At 43.8% G+C, this 22,573-nt stretch overlaps 1 protein-coding gene across 3 annotated transcripts in view; it reads left to right on the top strand.

Moving 5' to 3' along the window:
- Positions 1 to 22,573, top strand: part of ADAM17 (ADAM metallopeptidase domain 17) — a 36,212-nt gene that overhangs the window by 10,258 nt on the left and 3,381 nt on the right. Inside the window, exons 2-18 of one of the 3 annotated variants that reach the window (XM_054194547.1) lie at positions 2,135 to 2,267; positions 3,747 to 3,880; positions 4,752 to 4,840; positions 5,792 to 5,960; positions 7,519 to 7,649; positions 9,413 to 9,502; positions 10,586 to 10,699; positions 11,244 to 11,388; positions 11,917 to 12,005; positions 14,106 to 14,258; positions 15,094 to 15,293; positions 16,325 to 16,428; positions 17,113 to 17,247; positions 18,199 to 18,329; positions 19,455 to 19,533; positions 21,160 to 21,248; positions 21,919 to 21,975. In XM_054194547.1, coding sequence (XP_054050522.1) covers positions 2,135 to 2,267; positions 3,747 to 3,880; positions 4,752 to 4,840; positions 5,792 to 5,960; positions 7,519 to 7,649; positions 9,413 to 9,502; positions 10,586 to 10,699; positions 11,244 to 11,388; positions 11,917 to 12,005; positions 14,106 to 14,258; positions 15,094 to 15,293; positions 16,325 to 16,428; positions 17,113 to 17,247; positions 18,199 to 18,329; positions 19,455 to 19,533; positions 21,160 to 21,248; positions 21,919 to 21,975 — 2,042 coding nt within the window. The remainder of the gene's footprint in view (positions 1 to 2,134; positions 2,268 to 3,746; positions 3,881 to 4,751; positions 4,841 to 5,791; positions 5,961 to 7,518; positions 7,650 to 9,412; positions 9,503 to 10,585; positions 10,700 to 11,243; positions 11,389 to 11,916; positions 12,006 to 14,105; positions 14,259 to 15,093; positions 15,294 to 16,324; positions 16,429 to 17,112; positions 17,248 to 18,198; positions 18,330 to 19,454; positions 19,534 to 21,159; positions 21,249 to 21,918; positions 21,976 to 22,573) is intronic. The other 2 variants (XM_054194548.1, XM_054194549.1) reach the window with 2 other exon arrangements.

The raw sequence follows: 22,573 nt of genomic DNA, 5'->3' as shown, positions 1-22,573 counted from the left end.
TATCACAAACCAACACTTGGTATCCCATATATCAAGATTCACTTTAATTGAGGGGTCTGCTCTAGCTGACGGTGTGTTGAAAGACTCTCAAATTTAATTAAAACAATTTAGGACTAGACAGTTTAATGAGGCTTTTTCCAGAATTGATTTTCCCTGCCTGTCCCTACCCTTCTCCCAGGTGGTTCTGGATGAGGGCAGGTGCCAGACCATAAGCAATGAATTTTGATGGGCTTTTTAAAGAAAAGGGATGTTTTGGGGGGTTTTAGGTATTTGGTCACTGTGTGGCTCTAGTGAACCTTCTCTGCAGCGTGTGGCAAGCTACCGATGATGGCACTGCCTGGCATGCAGCAACTGGGCACATAAGGGGAAAAAAACGCAACATGAAGAAGGTGGTGGAAACTTAGCTTTGCATATAACCCGAAACGCATGGTAATCGATTGCAGGTGCTCTCAACCTGTGGGTTGTAAACAGAAATCAGGAAATTGCAACTGCACTGCCCTTCCTGCGTTGCTCAACAGCAGGGGAGTGGCAGCCAGGTGGGAGAAGCCTGGGAGCCGCTGCTCCGTGGCTTCCGCTGCAGAAGGCAGCTGTGTTGCCAGTCTGTCACTTTGCTAGTAGGTCTGGTGAAGGGCCAAGAGGGCTGTGAGGTCATCTTTTCCTTCTGCAGCTCCCTCACTTCCAGTGTACACAAGCACATGAGTACACATACACTGGTGGTGAATTCTCCTCCCCCTCATAAAATAAAAAGGGAGGTGCTTGCCTTGGCCCAAACAGTGTGCCTGTTTTTAAAGGCTTTCTTGGGCTTTAGAGGCATGATGGTACTGAGTGTCAGGTTTTAAAAAAGAAAAAAAAGAACACCAAACTTCAGGAGCTATACCAATCTGCGTTTCAAGTTGGCAATCTTCACTTGTTGCACAAGAGCCAGTAAAACTCAGCTTCCTAGTGATGCTGCTCACTTAAAAGTCCAATAAAATGCATGAGGTTACTTTGCTGGGTGGCTCGCTAGTGACTGGGGGCTCTGAAGAGGTGGAAGGACATCTTTGTTAATAAACCCCCACTTTGGTAGCTGTCATATCTGGTTTAGAAGCATAACTGGAAATGGAGGGGAAAAATGATTTTTTTTTTAATAAAAAATGACTGGATGAGCACTTCTGCCTCTTGTAAAACACAGTTGACTCCACATTTGGTGCAGTGAAAAGCATGAACGCCCCTGTCAGAAGGAAGATGGTGATGTGGGAATACGGGCCTCTAAGGCTGTAAATAGCAAATTAATTGATCAGTGCTGGTGGAAGTGAAGGCTGTTGTCAGGTGTCTCGCTGGGTTGTGGGTGCTCTGGAATGGAAGAGCCTGGGCGGGGGGGGGTGCTCCTGGAGAAGGGCTGCCTTAGAAAGCAGCAAGAGGCTTTATCAGCAAGAGTCAAACACTGTTGGGAACTGTTTAGTGCACTTGTTAACAGAGGAAGCATCTGCAGAATATTGGCCTGAATTTGTAATTTGTGTGCCGCTCCCCATAGGGGTTTGGGCCCTTCATCTCCCTCCTCTGAGCAAGTTTTCACGTTCTGAGTAGGGAAATCAAAGGTGTTCTGCATGATGATAAGGTACTGAGAAACCGGGGTACCTGGAGGTGCCTCATATGAGCTACCTCATTAGTTATTTCTGATTGATTGAGCTGTGCAGCCATCTGTTTTCTGACTACTGTCAGACAGAAAGGTAATAAATGGAGTTTGGTAGAAGTTTCCTTGGTTAAATTATTTTCTTCCTCAGACTCGCGTGGGGACCAGCAGGTGGGGAGGAGAGTGATTCACACCAGAGAAGTGCGGATACCCTCCCCAGTTTCCAGAGGGCAGCCAGGGAGGGCATTGGCTCTCCACAGCTGTGGCAGTAAAAATGATAGCTTGGTTGCTCTAAAATTGCTATGAGAATTGAGCTAAATTCTTTGTTTGCCTTTCTCAGATCGTGTCCTGTCTCACACAATTTCTACTTGCCTGCACAAAATGCACATTTACAACAGTTATCCTAAAATTAGAGCAAACTGTGATCTTGCTGTTGGAATGGGAGGCTCTGTTTTGCTGTTTTGTGTGTGCGTTTGTGAAAGAAAGAGTCTCTTGAAACTAAAACTTCCCTTGTTCTTCCAGACACAGTTGAGTCCATGCTTTCAGACTATGACATCCTTTCTCAGTCTAGCATCCAGCAACACTCACTGAAGAAGAGGGATCTCCAGCCTGAGACTCACGTGGAGAGGCTCTTAAGTTTTTCAGCCTTGCAAAGGTAACTAAATCATCAGCAACAAAACAGTTGCTGATTATTTCAGTTTACATGATGACTAATATGCAGTTCCAAACCCAGAAATAGTTATCTTGTTTTCTGTCATGACTGGCCAGTTCTCATAAATTAGTGATCTGCATGGTTATATGACTTCAGAGAGGCTTGGGGGAAACAGAAAAATGAGTTGCATTGTATCGCTGTGTTTGCTGAAGCGTCAGTGATTTTAAGATTTCTTTTGCTTTGTTCTTAGCTTTAGTTTCATGTAGATTACTTCCACTGATTGGGTTGGATCCCACTACCTCATCTTGGCAACATAGTCATGCTTCTGGACTGTCCTCTGTTTCTGGAAAATCTCTGCCTTCAGTTTGGGGAGTGCATGTGGTCTGTTGCCCAAGAGTTTAATTTTATTTTTTTTTCATGGAGGTTTAATCCTCTTCCTACTGAGTGTAAATTTCCCATTCAATAAAACAGTTTAATGTTTTTGGTTTTTTGTTGGTTTTTTTGTTTTGTTTTGTTTTGTTTTTTTTTTACAAGATGGGAAATAGAAACACAGGTGAAAGGGGAAGCAGAGGTAGAAGAGAGCAAGCACAAAGGTTGTAGGGATGCTGTTCTGAGTGCCAGAAGAGTGCCTGACAGGTATCAGAGTGCTGAAATTGTGAATCTGAAATGGGGGAGTAGGGTGAGAATAACGCTTTGTATTAATTAACAAGTGTAGGTTGATTTTGTTCATCTGACGTCTTTGTCTATGAGTTCTCGTGTGCTTTCCCCATCTGTCATCTACAACTACAACTGTCATGCAAGTTGTGAATATTTTTTAAATCTCTAAATGCTTGGAGTGGGGTAGCAAGTATAAAAGGTTCTTGGGATCAAATGTCTGGCTGTCCCTGTCGTGAACTGCCTCACGCGCCCTGACTTTATGGCGAGGTTGCAATACTGCCAATGATAATTGCAGAGGGGCATACCAAACATCTTTGACCCAAACCCACATAAACCAAGAGCCCATGTGGCTCCTTCCAGAGAAGGTACTCTACTTACTTCTTGGGATAGCCTTTAGTTTTTTTGACACTTTGTCATAAAAATCTACAGAGTTCAGATTTCTTCTTATATTCTTCTGACTATTATTTTGGAAAATAAGAACTTTAAGATAATTTAACTTCAAATAGGTAAACAAATTCCTTGGTCTGATCTTCTATTAATAGGTACTGGTAACTGGTTTTGCTTGACTGCCTATGCAGAAGGTGCATCATGAGCAAACCATGACTGTTTGGGGTGAAGGGTGTGTAGGGTTTTGTTTTTAATTGAACATCTTTGATGCTTTAAAATTTTAACGCTTACAGTTATGACTTACGCAGCATATGTTTTTGTAACCTGCTTATCAGAGTTAATGCTTTTGAACGTCTTTGTTCAGTAAAATGGGGACTGGATGTGTCTGTTTTTTGTAATACTTTGCTTAAAAATAAATGGAAGTAAATTCTTTTACAGGCACTTTAAATTATACTTAACTGCAACTGCTGAACACTTTTCAGAAAAATTTCAAGCATTAATTGTGAATGGTGAAGGCAAGGAAAAGGAGTATCGTGTTCAATGGCAAGACTTTTTCACTGGACATGTCGTTGGTTAGTATGGACTAGACTGTTTCAGTACTGAGAAGGCACAGCTTTGCACAAGTCTCTTGGCCAAAGGAAATGGTATATTGCCCTCATTTTCATCAGATATGATTAGAATGAACAACTAAACTTAATTCTCATGCCGCTTGGGTTTTCTGGGTTTTTTGGTGGGTTTGGGATTTGGGGTTTTTTGAGTTATTGCACCAAGGTTCTAATATTAGGACTCTTTGGTTTGGCAGAACACAAAGGTATAATTTACTCAGGCAGCGGCTTGTGATTTTTTTGAAAATGATGATGGTGGCTTTAATTACAACTGGAATGTAGGACTTAAGCGTTCCTTGTCCTGGAACACAAAGTCCAGGTAGTGATGATGAAGTGTTGCCCAGATTGTTATATTAAAAGTCTTTACGATGGTTCTTTGCAGACTGCTTTTCTGCAAAGAAAGGGTATCTTTCTGATGTTTCTGCTAAGTTGTTTTGATTTTTATGTTGCCTTTGTGATGTGGTGAAAGTCTTTTCCACTGGAATGCAGGCTGACACCGTGAAACTGCTGTCTGATAGTGGTAAGATGCAAGCTGCTTTTGCTGGCAGAAATATTCTGTGTCCCATTACTAATCCCCACAGCCACCTCAACACTTTCTGCAAAATTATCAATTAAATCTAAGTCTTGATGGCTATGATCATGGGGAAGTTAAGGCTGGGGGACAGTGATGGTTCTTTTGTTTTGTTTTCTGTAAACCGGACAATATAGTGTTCTTCGGAGGCTGAGGAAGACAATTTGACTTGAAGTTTAAAGCAAATTAAAAAAAAAAAAAGCATCTGTGCAGGAGTGCATGCGAATAGAGCCAAGTTAATTTATTTTTATCTTGCTTATGTTAAAGGAAAGCATAATTCCAAGGTTGTGGCGCATATTGGGGATGAAGACTTTACAGTAAGAATCAATACTGATGGAGAAGAATACAATATAGAGGTACACGTTACTGTTGAAAGCAACATTCAGACAATCATCTCTTTTCCCTGTTGGTGTTTCTGGTTAATTGCATTGACACCTCTGTAGCTCATAATATACTTGGTGGTGGTGTTTGTTCTGGGGTGAGGAGGGAGAGAAATGTGAAACAACTTTGACTTTCACCAGTGCTGAGTTTTATTAGTGAGTGACATTCTCTAACATTAGCATGTTTTAGATACATCAGGGAGAAGGTATGTTTCAAACAGGAAGGGGTTTTAGAAATAGAAATGGATAACATTAGTAGTTAGTGGTGATCATGTTCTCTAGAATAACAAACTGTGCAGCTTTCTGAAGAGAGCTGAGCTCTGTTGAGCTTTCTAAAATTTTGGCTTTTGTTGCAGTTTGGAATTTTTCCCATTCTTCTGGCTTTATTTGAAAATCTGTTATTTTTCCCTGCTCCCTTGTTTCTGTTTTTCACCACTTTCATTGCTTGTGTTATTTTAGACTATTGGTTTAAAAAAATATTCAACAAATATATAATTAGAGACTATCCTAATGAGTTGTTAAGTGCAGTATATTCCCAGACACAAGCTGTATTAGAATGGCTGAATAACAGTAATTATGACTGAGTGTTATATGGATATTGTAATAGTCTCCAAACCCAAGGATATGCAGAATTATGGGTAAACCTGGGAAATCCAGTCATGTTAAAGTGTAAAAATGTGATTAGAATACCCAAACCAATGTACTTGTGTTTTACATTAAGATCATATAATAGCTCTTTGATTGTGATTTAAAGCATTTTTGTGTTTGTGGTCCAGAGTCATAGTCCAATGCATTTGTGTGTGTTGTACGTGTAAAGCTGTGGAGATTTCATGGTACATACATATAATTTTTTTACTTACATAGACTTAGTCTTTGCATTCACTGTGTTCCTAACTAATTGCATTTTTGTTTGTCTTCTCCCGTCAGCCACTGTGGAGATTTGTAGATAATGTGCAGGATGAAAGACTGCTGGTCTACAGATCTGAAGATATTAAAGATTTCTCAAGATTGCAGTCCCCCAAAGTGTGCGGTTACTTAAAGCTGAACGAAGAAGAACTGTTGCCAAAAGGACTGGAAGACAGGAAACAAAATGAAGGTGAGCGTCCGTGCCTTGGGAGAGCAGTGTCTTCAAAACAAACGCTTGAATTTTGGCTATATCAGTGAGTAAGATCAGAACCTGGGCAATAATCTGCGTTGCTGCTCCTAGTTTAACTATTAGCTCTTTAAATTCATTGATGGGGGGGAAAAAAGCAGCACTCTTCCTCATGCCCATCCCCATCCAAAAAAGCCCAACCACAGAATCACAGAATCTTCATGGTTGGAAAGGACCCTTAAGATCATCGAGTCCAACCAAACAACCTACAATCTCTGCCACTGGAGCATGCCCTGAAGTGCCAAATCTAGACGTTTCTTAAACACCTCTAGGGATGGTGACTCGGCCACCTCCCTGGGCAGGCTGTTCCAGTGCCTGACCACTCTTTCAGTAAAGGAATTCTTCCTAATATCTAATCTAAAGCTCCCCTGCCACAACTTCAGACCATTTCCTCTGGTCCTGTCATTATTCACCTGGGAGAAGAGGCCAACACCCACCTCTCTCCAACCTCCTTTCAGGTAGTTGTAGAGGACAATGAGGTCTCCCCTCAGCCTCCTCTTCTCCAAGCTAAACATGCCCAGCTCCCTCAGCCTCTCCTCAGGTGACCTGGTCTCCAGACCCCTCACCAGCCTGGTAGCTCTGCTCTGGACACGCTCCAGCACTTCAATGTCCCTCTTGTACAGCGAGGCCCAGAACTGAACACAGGACTCGAGGTGAGGCCTCACCAGTGCCAAGTACAGAGGCACCATCACTTCCCTGCTCCTGCTGGCCACGCTATTCCTGATACAAGCCAGAATGCTGTTGGCCCTCTTGGCCACCTGGGCACACTGCTGGCTCATGTTAAGCTGGCCGTCCACCAGCACCCCCAGGTCCTTTTCTGCTGGGCAGCTTTCCAGCCACTCTTCCCCAAGCCAGTAGTGTTGCTTGGGGTTGTTGTGACTGAAATGCAGGACCCGCAACTGATGAAAGGAAGAAACTGTCACTCAAGGCATGTTTCTTCCTGGCTTGTTGAAAGGATGTTTGGCCCTACCAAAGTGTAGGCTAAGGAGAGGAAGTGATTTCATCAGGCCTAAGCGGTGTTTGTTGTGATAGCTGGCAGCAATGTAGGTACACTTTCGAAGGTGAACATTAAAACAACTTAGTACTTCTGTGCCCTGTGCACCTGGTGGTGACTCAAAGAATCCATCTTTTGCTGTGATGGCGTTCTGAGACTTTTTGGTCCCTTTTTCCTCCATCCTTTGCTGTGTCAGCAGAGGTTGGGTTAATGACTAGGAACAAGAGGAGGAGAGGTGTTAAGGCTGAGGCGATGACCATAAAAGCTCTATAGGTAAATCTGTTGAATAACTCAATTTTGCTACTATACTTACGTTTCCTTACAAGAAGTTTGAAGACTCTTATGAAAACAAAATTTAAAAGCAGTTACTAAAAAAACCTTTAAACTAAACATCCCCATTCTGCCCTCAGAAACCCACCCAAACTCACATTCATGTCCTAAATAAGGACACAGCAATGGCAGTTTTACTGAGTGCTTATTTAATTTTATTTAAAATGTTCACATTAGCAAGCATCCATCGGAAAAAAAGAGCTGTTCCAGAGACCTCCAAAAACACGTGCAAGATGCTGGTAGTGGCAGATCATCGTTTTTTCAAGTATATGGGCCGTGGGGAAGAGAGTACCACTATAAACTATTTGGTAAGTTAAATATACTCTGTTACCATTTGCTAGAATAAATTCAGGAAAAAATAGTGATGCAGTAGTTAAAACAATGTACAGCTTATACTACTTCTATACAACATAATGTATTTACTTCTCATGGCTATGTGTGCTTTTTACCTGGGAAGATGCCAAATCATGCTTTAAAAATATTTTATAATGGTGATACTGTAGTTAAACAGTCTTCAAGTTTCACTTATAAACAAATCCCTTACCTTCACATACTTCTCATGGCTGTGCTGATTTCTACCTAAGAAATTTTCTTTTTCTAGTCAGAGCTTTAGAATCTCCTGGATTTTGAAATCCACTGCTAACAATCCAAGCATCTTTATAGTTCAAGCACACTTAAAGCTCATAGGAGAGGCAAACCCAACTTGTATAGATCCCCCTCCCCCTCCAGATTCTTCCAGGATCTGCTGTCTAGAACAATAAAATTAGAAGCAGGCATGGTAAACAATTTCATTGTACATAGGTGTTGTGGGTTAACCCTAGCAGGCAGCTCAGCTCCTCCCAGCCGCTCGCTTACTCCTCCCTGGTGGAACGGGGAGAGAATCGGAAGAGTAAAGGTGTGAGACAACTTGTGGGTTGAGATAAAAACAATTTAATAGGTAAAGCAAAAGCTGCATACACAAACAAAGCAAAATAAGGAATTAATTTGCTGCTTCCCATAGCAGGCAGGTGTTTATCCATCCTCAGGAAAGCAAGGCTCCATCACGTGTACAGCTTACCAAGTAACTCAGCCAAAACCAGTACAATTGAATTGTCTACCTGACAACTTTTTGTGAAATAGAACACCTGCCCACAGCCTTTCAGCAGAAGTGGAGAGTATGGGTTTGGGGACTGGAGACAAAAACACATGAAACTACTTCTGGAGGTCTGTTGTTTGTCAAGAGTCTCTTTCTGCTCCTGAATCTTTGAAATGCTAATCACTCTGTTCCACCTTTGCTGGCTTTTTGACCTTTCTGTCCCAGAAATGTTTACATTCCCTAGGTAACGGAGCCTCAATTTGTGTGTTTGCAGAGATGTTATTATCTCAGCATCTGACATATGTTGAGACTAGCTTACTCTTGTGTTTCCTGGGTAGATGCGTACTGTTAACAACGCAGTGATTGGAAAACTCAAGCATAAGCTGTTATCGAGTGTCTCTGAACGTCCCTTCTCATTCTGAGCAAGTTTGATGGCTTATATTTAGTAGAAGGTGTTTTTTAGGAAGATGAGAACAGCTTGAAAAGAGAGGTATTGATAGTGAGCACTGATGAGAGACTTTCTGGAACCTTGTGCCTGAACCATAATGAGGAAAATAACAGGTTTTTGGCTGGGAGAGGGAAGCAAGCCTCAGGGGTCAGTTAAACTAGTTAAGCATCGTGCTAAAACAAAGCAGTAAAAACAACTCCCTCCTCTGCCCTTCCCCTCAAAGAAACATGGAAATCTCATATATGAACAAAGGGTTTCCCAAGATGTTCTTAATATTGTTGCTCTTCCACTACACAAATGAAAGCGATAAATGGGAAAGTTTGTACTGCTTTTTTATGATGGAAAATTTTCAAGGGTATTTGATAATAGTCTCTGGATCCAAGTGCTGTTGTTTTTGGATTGGTGAGTATGTCTGTTATGTTATATGAGGTTCAGTCTTAATTTGAAGTGGGTGTTTCTAGAAAAGTATGTTGCAGCTTCTCTGAGTGTCTTAAACTTTATTACATGAAAGCTCAGAACTAAATAACTTGTTTTTCTTTTCTATGTAGATTGAATTGATAGACAGAGTAGATGACATCTACCGAAATACTTCCTGGGACAATGGAGCCTTCAATGGGTACGGCATACAGATAGAGCAGGTATTGACTGAACTATGCAAAGGGTTTCCAATTTAAAGGATAAGAATATGGTTTAGATATCAGGGTTTCTGATTATTTTATCTGGATTAGAGCTAAAATAATCAAATCCTACATTATTAACTCCAGCCAGGAGCGCTCTGAAAGATCATCTTGCCAGAGGTGATGTTTAATGATCTGACGCAGCATGCCCGTGTTCCTTGCAGTATTTGAGATGGGAGTTTTTAGGGAGTATCTTTCCATAGTTAATCTCAATTCAAAGGTGCTGGGTTTTTTTGGTCCTGAATATAAGCGATTCTTGTTTCTGCCAGATGTACTCTTATGCATGTATTTAATGCTTGTGTTTAAGTGCTTAGCTTACAAAACCTGAGTGGGCCTTGAACACAGATGAAAAAACACAAATCCTGACTGAAGAGCTTTTATGACTCGCTTAGATACCATGATAGTTTAGATACCGGTATGGGGTGGACACGGGGGATACAGTGACTTCAATTTGTATGATGGCTGCTGAAAGTTAGTGAACAGAAATCTGGAAAAGGACATTAAAAAGAAGAGGAATCTATCAGCTCAGAGTACTGGAAGATCTGTCACACGGAACACAGAGAGTTGTGGTACAAGCTAGATGCCCCTTTGCTGGGAAAAGGTCTGCAGGAACAAGGAACAAGAGTTAATTGGGTGGGGAGGGGGAAAGAACATGTTGCCCTAATTTTAGGTTACTGGGAAAGTAGCAATACATTAAAATACATTTTGGTTAGATAGAACTCTGAAATGGTTTGGGGTTATTTATGTTAGATGTAAATCATGGTTGTATTTGGTTTCTTTGATAGAGTAACATGTATATGAAAGCAGAATGCTACAGTGAAAACTGTTGATGTTACCCTATAAAAGGGCTGGTGTAGTTACTTATGATGTAGTTGGTGTATCTTAACTAGCAGAGGCTGAAAAGTTAACATTAGAAGCATGCTGAGTGTGAATTTTTCTCTTTGCAGATCTATTGAGACATTTAAGATTACATAGAAAGCTTTTCTGTAGCTATAAAATTGACCAAAATTCCTCTGCATTATTATTGCCCTTCTTGAAATGTAGATTATCATCCACAATGAGCCAAATCTTGTAAAACCCGGAGGAAAGCATTACAATATGGCAAAAAGTTACCCAGATGATAAGAAAGATGCCTGGGATGTGAAAATGCTGCTAGAGGTAGGTTTACTGTAACCCTTGAAAAATGGTGCCCCTTCCAGAGAATTACTCATTCATACAGCTGCTCTGTAGTAACAGATGAAACTCCTCTACTTCCTTCCCAGGACGTGCAGATGCTACACAAAGTCTAACTAGCTGATGTGCCCTGTAGCCCATGGGAAAGGGCTCCGTTGCATAATTATAGAGCACAGACCAATTAGAATTATTAGTATGTGGCCTGAGTCAGAAAGGCAGTGCTGATACGTCTGGCCCTGAGACTGGCTGCCTTGTGACCTTCATCAAATTATGGTGCTTGGGTTTCCCCTTTCTGTGAAAAGGGGAAATGAATAGACAAGTTATGTAAATGAATGTGTACAATGTACTTGGGTATTAATTTAATTTTCTACAGCTCTGTAGGACAGCTAAACAGCTGCTTTTTTCAGAGTTAACCAGATCTAGAAGGTGCTTGTCTGGCTCATTAGGTAAATGTTCTTATCTATAACTTCTAATATACACCATAAAGTGTCTTATAAAGATTTGACTACTTTTTTTTTTTTCCTTAAAGCAATTTAGCTTTGATATTGCTGAGAAAGCAGCTCATGTGTGCCTTGCTCATCTCTTCACGTATCAAGATTTTGACATGGGAACGCTTGGATTGGCTTACGTTGGCTCTCCCAGACCTAACAGCCATGGTGGCATTTGTCCTAAAGGCAAGGCTTCTTTTTCTTCCATCCCAGTCGTGGGTTGAAAGCTAGTTTTTGTTATTTGTGTTTAATCCTCTTCTCCAACTTTCACAAAGCATGATGTGTTATTTGCCTAGGCTCTAATCATTGCCTTTTGGATAGAATAGATGTTGTTTTCTTGGCTGGAGCTGGAAAATGAAGGGAGGGAAGGATGAAAGTCGCTAAGCTATCTGGTGTGAACAAGATGGATAGAACAAACCGTAGGCCAAATGCTGCTTTGTGTGTGTGCATCTTGCAGCAGTTCTGGAATGGCAGATGCTGTTGTTTTGGAAATTTCTTATTTTTTCCCCTTTACTGCAATACATGAGGTGTTTGTGCTGTGCTTGAAAGATTCCTCATTCCAAAAACTGGCAAGAGGCAGGGTCTCACTGGTGAGCCTGGGAGAACAATAAAGCTGTTAATTTCCCCAAACAAGGATCCCTCTCTCCCCCCAAAAGCCCGAAACCTAAGAACAATGTTTGTCAATTTTTATTTCTTTGTTTCTCACTTCTATAGCTTATTATAGTCAAATTGCAAAGAAGGACATCTATCTGAACAGCGGCTTAACCAGCACCAAGAACTATGGGAAGACCATCCTCACAAAGGTGAGAGAGTATCCTCCTCTGCAGAGCGTAAATGTTCGGTGTGTTGGTGATGTGTGCCATGGGGTTGTGACAAGCTTCCGTGCGCTCACAAACAAGCTGCTGGCTTTCTGATTGAGTCAGATCCCTGGAGACAAGGATATAGATCACAAAACCAAAATCACCATTTTTGTTCTTGCTGACAAGGGGAGTTGGGACTGAATGGAATTGAAGATTGAATTCACTGCGGAACAGGAATGAGGAAAAATAGCTAGTGTCTAATAGGAGCCGTAGGTGTCCAGATATAAACAGGATTTTGCGCTCTAAAAATGAATTTAAATGTCTTTTGCTTAAAAACAAACAAAAAACAACAACAAAAAACCAACAAACACACCCTCAAACAGAACAAGCAGTATTATACAGTAGCCTTACAGTAAGAATAAAATTATCCTGCTGATTCAAGTATGAAAAAACTTTTGTGTTTGCTATTACATACACCTACAACATGCAGGTGGATGATTGCGGACGCTTGGTCTGTTCCATTTGCAAGGAAAAGCAGTGAAAGTAGCGCAGGCAAAGTAGGAGTTTTAGTTTGGGCCTTTTAATGAAATTCCTCTACCGGATTTTTTTGTGTGTCCTGAATAAGTAGAACAGAGAACAGTATAACAGACACGGCTTGTTAGTGCTAATACCAAGCCTAATGTAAATTGATGCTGTCTGAATTTATTTTTTTTTTTTTCATACTTGATGAGATAGTTGAATACATAAAAGCCTGAATATGAGCTTTGTCTCACTTGTAAAGACACCGGAGTAGTGCCTGTGTTTGCATCTACCAAGTGTTTGCAGTTGGGCATTTTTCTCTTTTGCTGACTTCTGCTGACTTCTCAGCTGTGCTTTTCTGTAGCTTGATTATAAAGGGAATTCATAATTGATGTGTGGGCTAAAACTTGGCACAGAAGCTGTCAAGAAGCTAGGGGAAAAAAAAGACAGTGAAGCTTTGTGTTAGAGGGATGTTGACAAAGAGCTCTAGCTGTTGCTGTGCTATTTGCATTTGTTGTTCAGTCTCCATGCTGGAGTTCGGCCTTGGATTACAAAGGAAATTAAGTTTGTTGTCTTCCCAGTAGCAGGCACAAAGCTTGGGATGAGGCAGCAGGAGCATTAGGTATTGGTTTCACAGGGAGAGTGCTGCATGGTGTCCAATTGGGTTTAAAAAAAACCAACACACCACTTGCTTAAAACCCTTCCCCAAAGTAAACACAATGAAGCACAGGAGTGTTCCCTGGGTCTCTGGCTCTCGCATTAGCTATGCCTGGGCTGGGTACTGGTGCTGCTCATTGCAGTGCTTGGTCCTTCCTGTGCCTGCACAGCAGCAGAAATGACGGTTAGCTCTTCAAACTTGCTTCTTTCTCTCGTGAACTGCTCGGTCTCCTTGTGGTTAACTTTTATTTCTATGCTAGCTTTATTTGTGGTTGTCACCTTGTGAGCTTGACACCATCTGCTGGTCAAGGCACTGCAGGGAGGCGCGCAGTGCAGCGAGGCAGAGCCAGTTTGGGATCCCCAGCAGAGGGAGTCCTGTCTTGCATAAATGGCGTTGGAAGTCCATCCCTGTCGGGCCACATTTGCAGATGTCTTGCCTAGTAGTCGTGTAGTAGAAGAGCTTATTCACACTCCTAATGTCATCATCCATTTAGAATAAGTAATTCTAATGGCAAGAGAAGTTAAACAGGAGATCAACTAATTGTACTAGATGGTGTTTGTTTGGATTGTTTTCTGTTTAACTTTTTATGACTTCCAGCTATTTAAAAGCAAATTTTGATACTTGAAGCATCTGCATTGCATTGAAAATAAGATCCAGTCGGTATTGTAGGACAGCATTTTGCCTTTAACAGTGGTTTAGTATTCAAACACAGTCCTGGAACTTGCCTTTGGAAATGGACCATAATTTTACTTGCCTTCAGTTCCCCACTTCTAAAACAAACAAATAAAATGTTCATAGGTAAATCCCTGTCCATCTCAGTATATCTTAGAATTGAGGGTGGCCTGGAAGTAGCTGGGATCTTCTGTCCTGTCCTGCTTGGACTGATTTTTTTTCTTCAGCATTGCTTTTTTTCATGTTCAAAAAAGGAGGCTGACCTGGTTACGACGCATGAACTTGGACATAACTTTGGAGCAGAGCACGATCCTGATAGTCTGCCAGAATGTGCCCCCACTGAAGACCAAGGAGGGAAATATGTTATGTATCCAATTGCCGTCAGTGGAGATCATGAAAACAACAAGGTACAGTTGCATGGTTTTGCTTCCACGTACGAGTTTCTGCTGTGGTCAATGACCCTTTGCATGGAAACTCTATTTAGTTAATGATTCCTGTAGCTTCAAACCGTCAGGAATGTAATGGATTAGCTATAAGAAGAAAACATACTTGCATGCTGTTGGGTTCTCTGCAAGACAAGTTCATCTTTGGATTCTGAGTTTCACTGGAGTTTGTAGCGGTCAGGTGCTTTTTTAATTAGTTGTTTGTAATTAGCTGTGGATGCATCTTCCTAAAAGGAAGTACCGAATAGCATTTGGGTGGTCCATAGCTCTTCTCGTTGCAGAGAGGCTGCCAGACACTGTAGCCATGGTGCTCTCCGGTCTCCGAAGCTTGCACTGGCAGTGTGGACTTGACATTATGCCGGTTCTGCAGATGAGAAACCGAGACTATCGAGGGAATGATTAGCCTGCAGTCTAGTCTGGCTTGTTGTGGTTCATGCCTAGCCCTGCTGCCGAGAGACAGTACAGTCTCTCCCTATTGCTACAACTTCGCAGCCCTTGCTGGGGATAGTTGCTAGTGCTCCTCAAGCTGTTTGGAGAGCTGGAGTTGGTTCTGTGACCCTGAGCCAGACTGCGTGTGGGTGTCCCTGCATTGTAACGTAGCAGTGTCCTTTATGGACCCAACCATTACTTTCCCATCTTAAAATTTTTCCAAGGTATCAAGCTGGTAGTACAGAGGGAGTAACTGCTTTCTGAGACACCAGAATTTGGAGGCATAAGGAGGCTGAGGCTGTCTTAGATGCCAGGTGTTGATAGAAAGGTACGCTCCTCAGTGCTGCTCTTTCCCCTCGTGACTCTCTAGATGTTCTCAAGCTGCAGCAAAAAATCCATCCATAGGACCATAGAGATCAAGGCCCAGGAGTGCTTCAAAGAGCGCAACAATAAAGTGTGTGGGAACTCCAGGGTGGATGAAGGCGAGGAGTGCGATCCTGGCCTCTTGTACCAACAGGCTGATCCCTGCTGCTCTGCAGACTGTAAACTGAAAGAAGGCGCCAAATGCAGGTAAGGGGAAATAAGTTGCAACTTCTCTTACATAGGAGAGAACGGTGAGCTGGGCCGAAAGTTCCTAAAGCCACCTGCAGTGTCACAGACCTGTTTCCTGGCTTTAAGGCTAAATGTGGGAGCTGAACACAGTAAAGGATTTCAGGAAAGGCTGCTGTGTGCATGCGCTGTTTGCATACATTTAATTTTTATGGCATTCTGTTACTTCTGAAAAGTGCCAAGAGCTACAGGCTTAGAGGTGATTGTTGTTATATTTAAGAACAAAAATCAGGCATTCAAAAATTAATATTAAACATTTCCTGTGCAAACTTCCTGTGCAAATACAGTTTTTGCTTGTATTGCAAGGCAGCTTCAAACTGGGGTCACATACTGGTATTTTCAAGACTGCTGCAAAATGTGCTTGAGCAGACAATGCAGGGACTGCGCTGAATGAGTCCTCTTTCTGGTCTTGCTCTTTGGGTGTCGTGGCCCTGTTGCAGTGCAGTGTCCAGCCTCGTTTTTCGGAGGTCAGCTCTGCACCTCGTAACAGTAGAGGGGTCATGCAACTCACAAGAAATTCCCTCAGCTTTAATGGCCTGCTGTTGTGTGTGTTTGTAATAAGGGCCTTCTTGCATTAGATGCAGAATGAAGAGAATAAAGAGAGCGCAGAATAAAGAGTGGTAAACCTTCAGGACAAGTGGGGGGAAAAACGTGTGGGGAAGAAAACAGTGGAAGATTGTGTCCAAAGTTGCACAACAAGTGATAAGAGCATCCAGGTGCCTTGAATAAATATAAGGATCCCCGTGTTGCCTCTCAGTGTGTACTTTCTACGTGCTTTCACCTTCGGTAAATGAAGAGTGAGTGGGGGAGTAGAAAGGTGGTCGTGGGAGGGAGCAGAGAGGGCAAGAGTTTTGAGTCACTGAATTAATCTCCAGGAAGTAGCTTTTTTTTTTTTTCCTGAAACATCCTTTTCCCCGGCCTTGTCATGCTTGTACTTGTTTTTTTTAAAAAATTGCTGAATATTTCTGCCTTTCCTTTTGATCTTTCCACAGTGATCGGAACAGTCCCTGCTGTAAAGGCTGCCAGTTTGAAAGTGCACAGAAGAAATGCCAGGAAGCCATAAATGCCACTTGTAAAGGAGAGTCTTTTTGCACTGGTAGGACGTGTTTCTGTCCCCTTTACGTCAGCTAGCCAAGCGCTTCAGGCTCAGTGTCCTGTTCGATCCGCTTTCAAACTAATGCCCTTTATTCATCCGGTACATGTAATTTTAGAGACCAGTTAAGCATCACAAAACTGCCCTATAATGAGTTTCATTGTAGTTCAAGAATCACTTGGTGATTTACTGCCCAGAACATGAAAAATGTTGATTATTTTTTTCCTTCTTTTTTTCCTTCTTTCTTTCCCTTAAAAAAAGAAAAAGCAAAACAGGGTGTGTCACTGGAAAGTGGACAAGAATGAGCTGAATCTTGCCATAGAAATTGTGGAATTACTGCAACTCTGCTTCACTTCCCCACTTGTTTACTTCCCTCTCATAATCTTTCCTGGAGGCAAGGAGTCAAGTCAGAGCTCCTGCTTTGCTGATGGCGCCTCCAGGGTCTGCTACCTACTGCTTGGTCACTGGAGTGCCACAATGCCTGAGTTGTTGAAAGCCTCCAAAGCTTTTGCTGCCTCTCGGAGGAGCTGGCAGGTAGCCTGCAGATGAAAGCCAAGAACAAGCTATTGGGGGACCCCCTGGGATGAGTTTGGATTTCCTTTATTGTCCTTTTTTCTTCTGCACGGCTTAGGTGCTCTGCCCTTTACTCTAACACAGTCCTCCCACCCTGTTGACCCCCATCTGTAGGGAACAGCAGCGAGTGCCCCCCTCCAGGGAATGCTCCAGATGACACGGTCTGTGTGGACATGGGGAAGTGCAAGGATGGGGAGTGTGTCCCTTTCTGTGAGAGGGAGAAGAACCTGCGGTCCTGTGCGTGCAACGGTGGGTGACGTGGGACTGAACTGAAATGTGTGCTTCAGCTCTGCTCCTTGGAGAGTGCCGGCCTCACTGTGGGCTTGCCTGTTGGAGGGCTGAGTTTATGGTTTCTGAAAAAGTCTAAACTGTTAGTTTTTTCGGTTTGGGAAAGGAACGTGGATGTCCTCTTGTCCTGTGGTGGTCTGGGTTTGAAGACATTAAGATGAGGCTCACAGTCTGGCCACCCCAGTTAAAGGAGAGGGTGCTCTCCCACCCTCCATCTCCTCTGCCACAGGCGGACGGGAGGGAAAATCTGTTCTCTGGTTGTAAAGAGATCACAATCAGCCTCTGGACCAGGCACCTGGCAGAGGAGAGGGGGCCTCCAACAAGTCACTAAAGAACAATTTCAAAGAGGTTAAAGTGCCTTGAGAACACAGGATCCCCGAGTCCAGTCCTCTGGTACTGCAAACCTGCCTGTCTTATACTTCTGTCAGTAAGCTTTGCTGTTCTCTTGCTCTTCATCTCGGCTCTCAAAACTGGTAAAGCAGCTGCGAGCAGGAGAAAGGCTTCACAAGGGCAGTGCAGGGAAGTGCTGTGAGCCCCGCTGTTTGAGATGGAGGGTGTAGCCAAGGAGAAGGGTGCCTAGAGGAGCCAAGTCCAAGAAATATTTAAATCTGTGTCTTGGACATGTTTAGAACCTCTTCATGTGCCTGTTGATTCCTGCAGTGTTGGAGTATCAGCTTGGAGAGCTTGGTCACACTGTGTGCCCTAATATGTTGTACAGGGCATCTGGCTGAGTTTCAGGCTTGGTCATCAGAGTGCCCAAAATTGGGTGATTTGCACAGCCCTGCCTTCCCTGCGGGGAAGCTGGGCAGGAATGCAGTCAGCCGGGGACACGTGGGGTTATGCATCTGCGTGGTTATGGATTGCAGGTGACTCCTGGTGCTGCTGAGGAATGAGTTTGTTGCTTTATTACAGAAACGGATAATTCATGCAAAGTGTGCTGTCGGGACGAGCAGGATAGGTGCATACCCTACGTCGATGCTAACGATCAGTTCCTGTTCCTGCGCAAGGGGAAGCCTTGCACTGTGGGCTTCTGCGATACAAATGTAAGTTTTCCAGATGTCAGTGCACTGCATGCTCTGCATCTCTGGCTGGGTGTTTGAGAGTCCTCTGTGGTGAGGACTCTGCTGGCAAAGAGAAGCCAAAGCGTGGCATACCGCTGAGCAGGGTTGTCCTGGTTTAAGTTAAAACAGAACCAACTTTCTGTTCAGTAATTTTACTTTTTCGCTAAGCCTCTTCTGTGTACTGTGTAAGTATGTCTCCACTGACTAAATATTAAAGGGTGCCTGAGGCTGTAGATGGAAGTTAGTTCTGCTAAACTCCTGTGGACAGTGAAGCTGTTACCTTCTGCCATGGCTTATTACCCCCTTCTCCCGCTCCCCACCGCTCAGCCAGCCGGCAGTTTGTGCGAAGGAGGTGAATGAGTGCTGCCGTAAGCTCGTCTGGCTTTGCAGTGCTTGCTGTTTCAGCTCTTCACGTTAACTCAATTAATTTTGACTAAAATAATTTGGGTCAGGGAGCAATCCCATGAAAATGTAGCTGGCGGTATCTGAAAGGGGCAGTGAGCCCGTGGCAGGGAGCCTGGTGGGCTGCTGGCGCTCGGTGACTGTTTCCACGGTACAGCTGCACACACAGTCGTGTCACCTGCAGACGCCAACGGTTGAAGCTAAACTGGGTGTTGGCAGAAGTGAATTTGGGAGGGCATGCCCCAGCCCTTCTGCTGGCAGAACTGAAAGACCCATGATGTGCTGTGTTAAACCAACACAGCCAGATCTAGGAGTCTGTCTGTAACCTTGGGCTCCCGAGAGCTGCACCCTTCTCGGCAGGTAATGGGAACCAAGACTTCCAGTGCTTAAACCTCTCCAGAAACCTCAGTTTTATATCCCCTAACGTGGGGTGAGGGTGGGGTGGTTTTTGCATGTTTCAAACATTAAAACTTCTTCTGTTTCAGATGGCAATAGAATCGAAACTATTTTGCCAAAAATAAAGGCAATAAAAATGACTGCTGGTACTGGGCATGAGTGTAAACCTGTATTCAGAATGTGGGTCGAGTGCTGCTGTGTAGATTTAATTTCATTACTGTCTTTGTATCTTCTTCCCTCCCCAAGACGGCAGTAGTTCATGCTTAGATAGCATAAGATTATTTTGTAAATAAGTGTTTACTTTCGCAGGGCAAATGCGAGAAGCAAGTACAGGATGTGATTGAACGATTTTGGGATTTCATAGACCAACTCAGCATCAATACTTTTGGTAAGATATGTAACCATATCCTTTGGGGTTTTTTTGTTCAGGACGTGAACCTTTAAAGCCTCGGAGGGAGTTGGCTCACTGTTTTCATTCACCTGCCTGCAAGGGTGGCTAGTAGCTGTGTTTCTGATATATATAAATACATTTTTGCAAGTTTTGCAATACATTTTACAAATTTGATAATACTGATCTTGCCTTTTAAAGCTGAAAGGATAGGGGATCATTTTGCATTTTCCCACTGTTATTTTCTAGGCATCTTCCAAACTTGTAAAGGAGACGATAGCTTCTTGTCTGAATACCAAGAAGTAGGTCAATTAGAGAAAAGGAAATAACAGACAGTCTTTTTAGAGGTCAGCTAGATTCAATGTAGTATAAAGTGGGCCTCTTGGTGGGGTTTAAATGTCAACCCACTGGGAGAGGAAAACTTCATTTCTCTCTTATTTAAGAGAACCACTGAGGTCACGCACCTCAAGCTGTGTGCCCGTGCTGAGTCACTGGCTGGCGATTGTCAACGGCCCTCCTTGGTCTTGATCCCCAGCACGCCACCCAGGCAGGTGGCCCCCCAGTGTAACCCCCCAGCGTCTCACTCTGTTACTGGAAATGTGTAAAACCTTTTAATAAGCTGGTGCTGCCTAATGACTGGGTAACTCCATATGCTCACAGTAATGCTGTGCCTACGCAGTGTAATTATCTGTGTTTGGAGCTTGCAATCTTCAGTTCTAGGGTAACAAAATTGCTTCTTAGGTAATTGTTAAAGCTATTCAGCTTGCTCAGGTAGAGGAATTTGTATATCTTTGATGTTCAGATATTTATTTGTGGAGGCAGGTAGCTACCGCATGACTGTGAAATCAGACTTTGGTAACAGACTCACAGTGTGTCATAGAATCACAGAATGGTTTGGGTTGGAAGGGACCTTAAAGATCACCTAGTTCCAACCCCCCTGCCATGGGCAGGGACACCTCCCACTAGATCAGGCTGCTCAGAGCCCCATCCAGCCTGGCCTTGAACACTTCCAGGGATGGGGCATCCACAGCTTCCCTGGGCAACCTGCTCCGGTGTCTCACTGCCCTCACAGTAAAAAATTTCTTCCTAATATCTAATCTGAATCTCCCCTGTTTCAGTTTAAAACCATTACCCCTTGTCCTGTCGCTCCACTCCCTGATAAAGAGCCCCTCCCCAGCTTTCCTGTAGGCCACCTCCAGGTACTGGAAGGGGCTATAAGGTCTCCCTGGAGCCTTCTCTTCTCCAGGCTGAACAGCCCCAACTCTCAGCCTGTCCTCATAGCAGCCGTGCTCCAGCCCTCTGATCGTCTTTGTGTCTTGTATAATTGAGAGGGCGACGTGGTTAACTCATTATAGCCTGTTCCCAGTCAACTCATATTCAGTGTTACAGCCTATCAGCATTTCTCGTCAGAGAACAGAGGAAAAAACCTGTTATTGTTAACATATTGGATACAGTTTTCTAAAACTTTATCATTTCTTTTCTCTTTGCCTAGTCCTGCAGCCTCTGCTTCTCTGAGCAATTCCGTGGCTTGGCTTGCATGAGCAGTGGCTGCAGAACGGGGATAGATGTGTAGGTTCTTGAAACAGTATTTGGTAGGTAACTAACAGAATTGAACTGATTTCACAGGGAAGTTCCTAGCGGATAATATAGTGGGCTCTGTGCTTGTTTTCTCCTTGCTTTTTTGGATTCCTCTCAGCATCCTTGTGCACTGCGTGGTGAGTAAGCTGTCTTTGAGCTGACTGCTCTGTTGGATTGAGCTGTAAGAGAACACCTTTCATATGTGAAATGGCAGATGTCTGTGGGAGAAGGTGATGGGAAGCTTTTAGCAGACCCCAGGGGGGGAATCCAGCGTATGTAGGACTTAACTGCTCCTTCAATCGGCAAAACTCCTGCTGAACTCTGCTGGGCTCTGACAGACCCAGTGCTCCCATGACTGTTCATTCCCTGGAGCCCTTCCCATCGTTTTCTAGGCAGATTTTCTTCCTCTGCCTCCTGAATTCTACCCAAGTTTAATTTTGGTAACTTCCATTAGAGTCAAAATTTTCTAAAGCCCTGCTAAGGAATAAGACACCCACATTTTGTGGAGAGACCCAGAGCGGGAAGTGGTCTTGGTTGAGCTTGGGTGGATGGAGAAAGAGAGAGAGCTCACGGCAGCTGGGAGCGTGGGCGTGTGGTGGGACGCTGACAGCAGCGTGGGGTTAGAGCAGAGGGTTGCCGCGCCCCCAAGTGCTCCTGGGATGGATGGGGAGGGGGCAGGGGAAGGGAAAAGAGCCCCATGTCCTGCTCTGTCCCTGCAGGGAAACGGCGACACAATTGCCTTGCAATTGTGAAACTTAACTTTCTTATTTTGTAATGTGTGGTTTGCTTTTGTTTGTTTTCCAATAGGACAAGAAATTGGACAAGCAGTACGAGGAGAACACAAAGTCCCTGTTTTGCCCCAGTGTAAGTTGCTGTCTGAGTGTGAATTGGCAGAAAGCTGTCCAGTGTGTGTTAGGAAATCTGAACCCAAGGTGTGTGCAGAGTAGTTATTAAAGAAGCGACAGCAGACAGAACATGCCTCACGCTGCAGATGGATGAATCAATTTGAGGAGAAACTGCTTCTTGAACAAGCCCGTGTTCGATGTATCAAGCGCTGCAGCTTGGCGGGGTCTGATTCTTCCTTCCTGTAAGAGCTGGGCCTTGACCCTGTTGACAAAGCAGCTCTCGCAGCAGCCGCAGCGGCCGGGGCAGGAAGCCGCTCTGCTCTGTGAAGCACCGCTCCACGCAGCGGGTGCCTGTGTATGGGGTCCCCTCAGCATGGGTCATTCGGCAGCTTCAACCACAGACCGCTTGTTCCCAGCCAGGTGGTATCAGCAAAAGCGGGAGGCTCAGCGGGGCGATGCTGCAGAAAAATCTCTGCAAAATGTGGGGTCTTTGCTGCAGAACGGCTGTTTGCAGGAGTCGGCTTCTAGTGGCCAAGTGTGCTAAAGCCTTCCAGTGGCTTATGGAAGAGCTGGCCTCGGGGTGCAGGGACCTGCCAGGGATACTTATCTCCTGGTAG

The sequence above is a fragment of the Rissa tridactyla genome, chromosome 3, assembly GCF_028500815.1.
Source record: "Rissa tridactyla isolate bRisTri1 chromosome 3, bRisTri1.patW.cur.20221130, whole genome shotgun sequence".
NCBI lineage: Eukaryota > Metazoa > Chordata > Aves > Charadriiformes > Laridae > Rissa > Rissa tridactyla.
The sequence above is the reverse complement of the archived record's forward strand: the minus strand, read 5'-3'. Positions and strand labels throughout refer to the sequence as shown.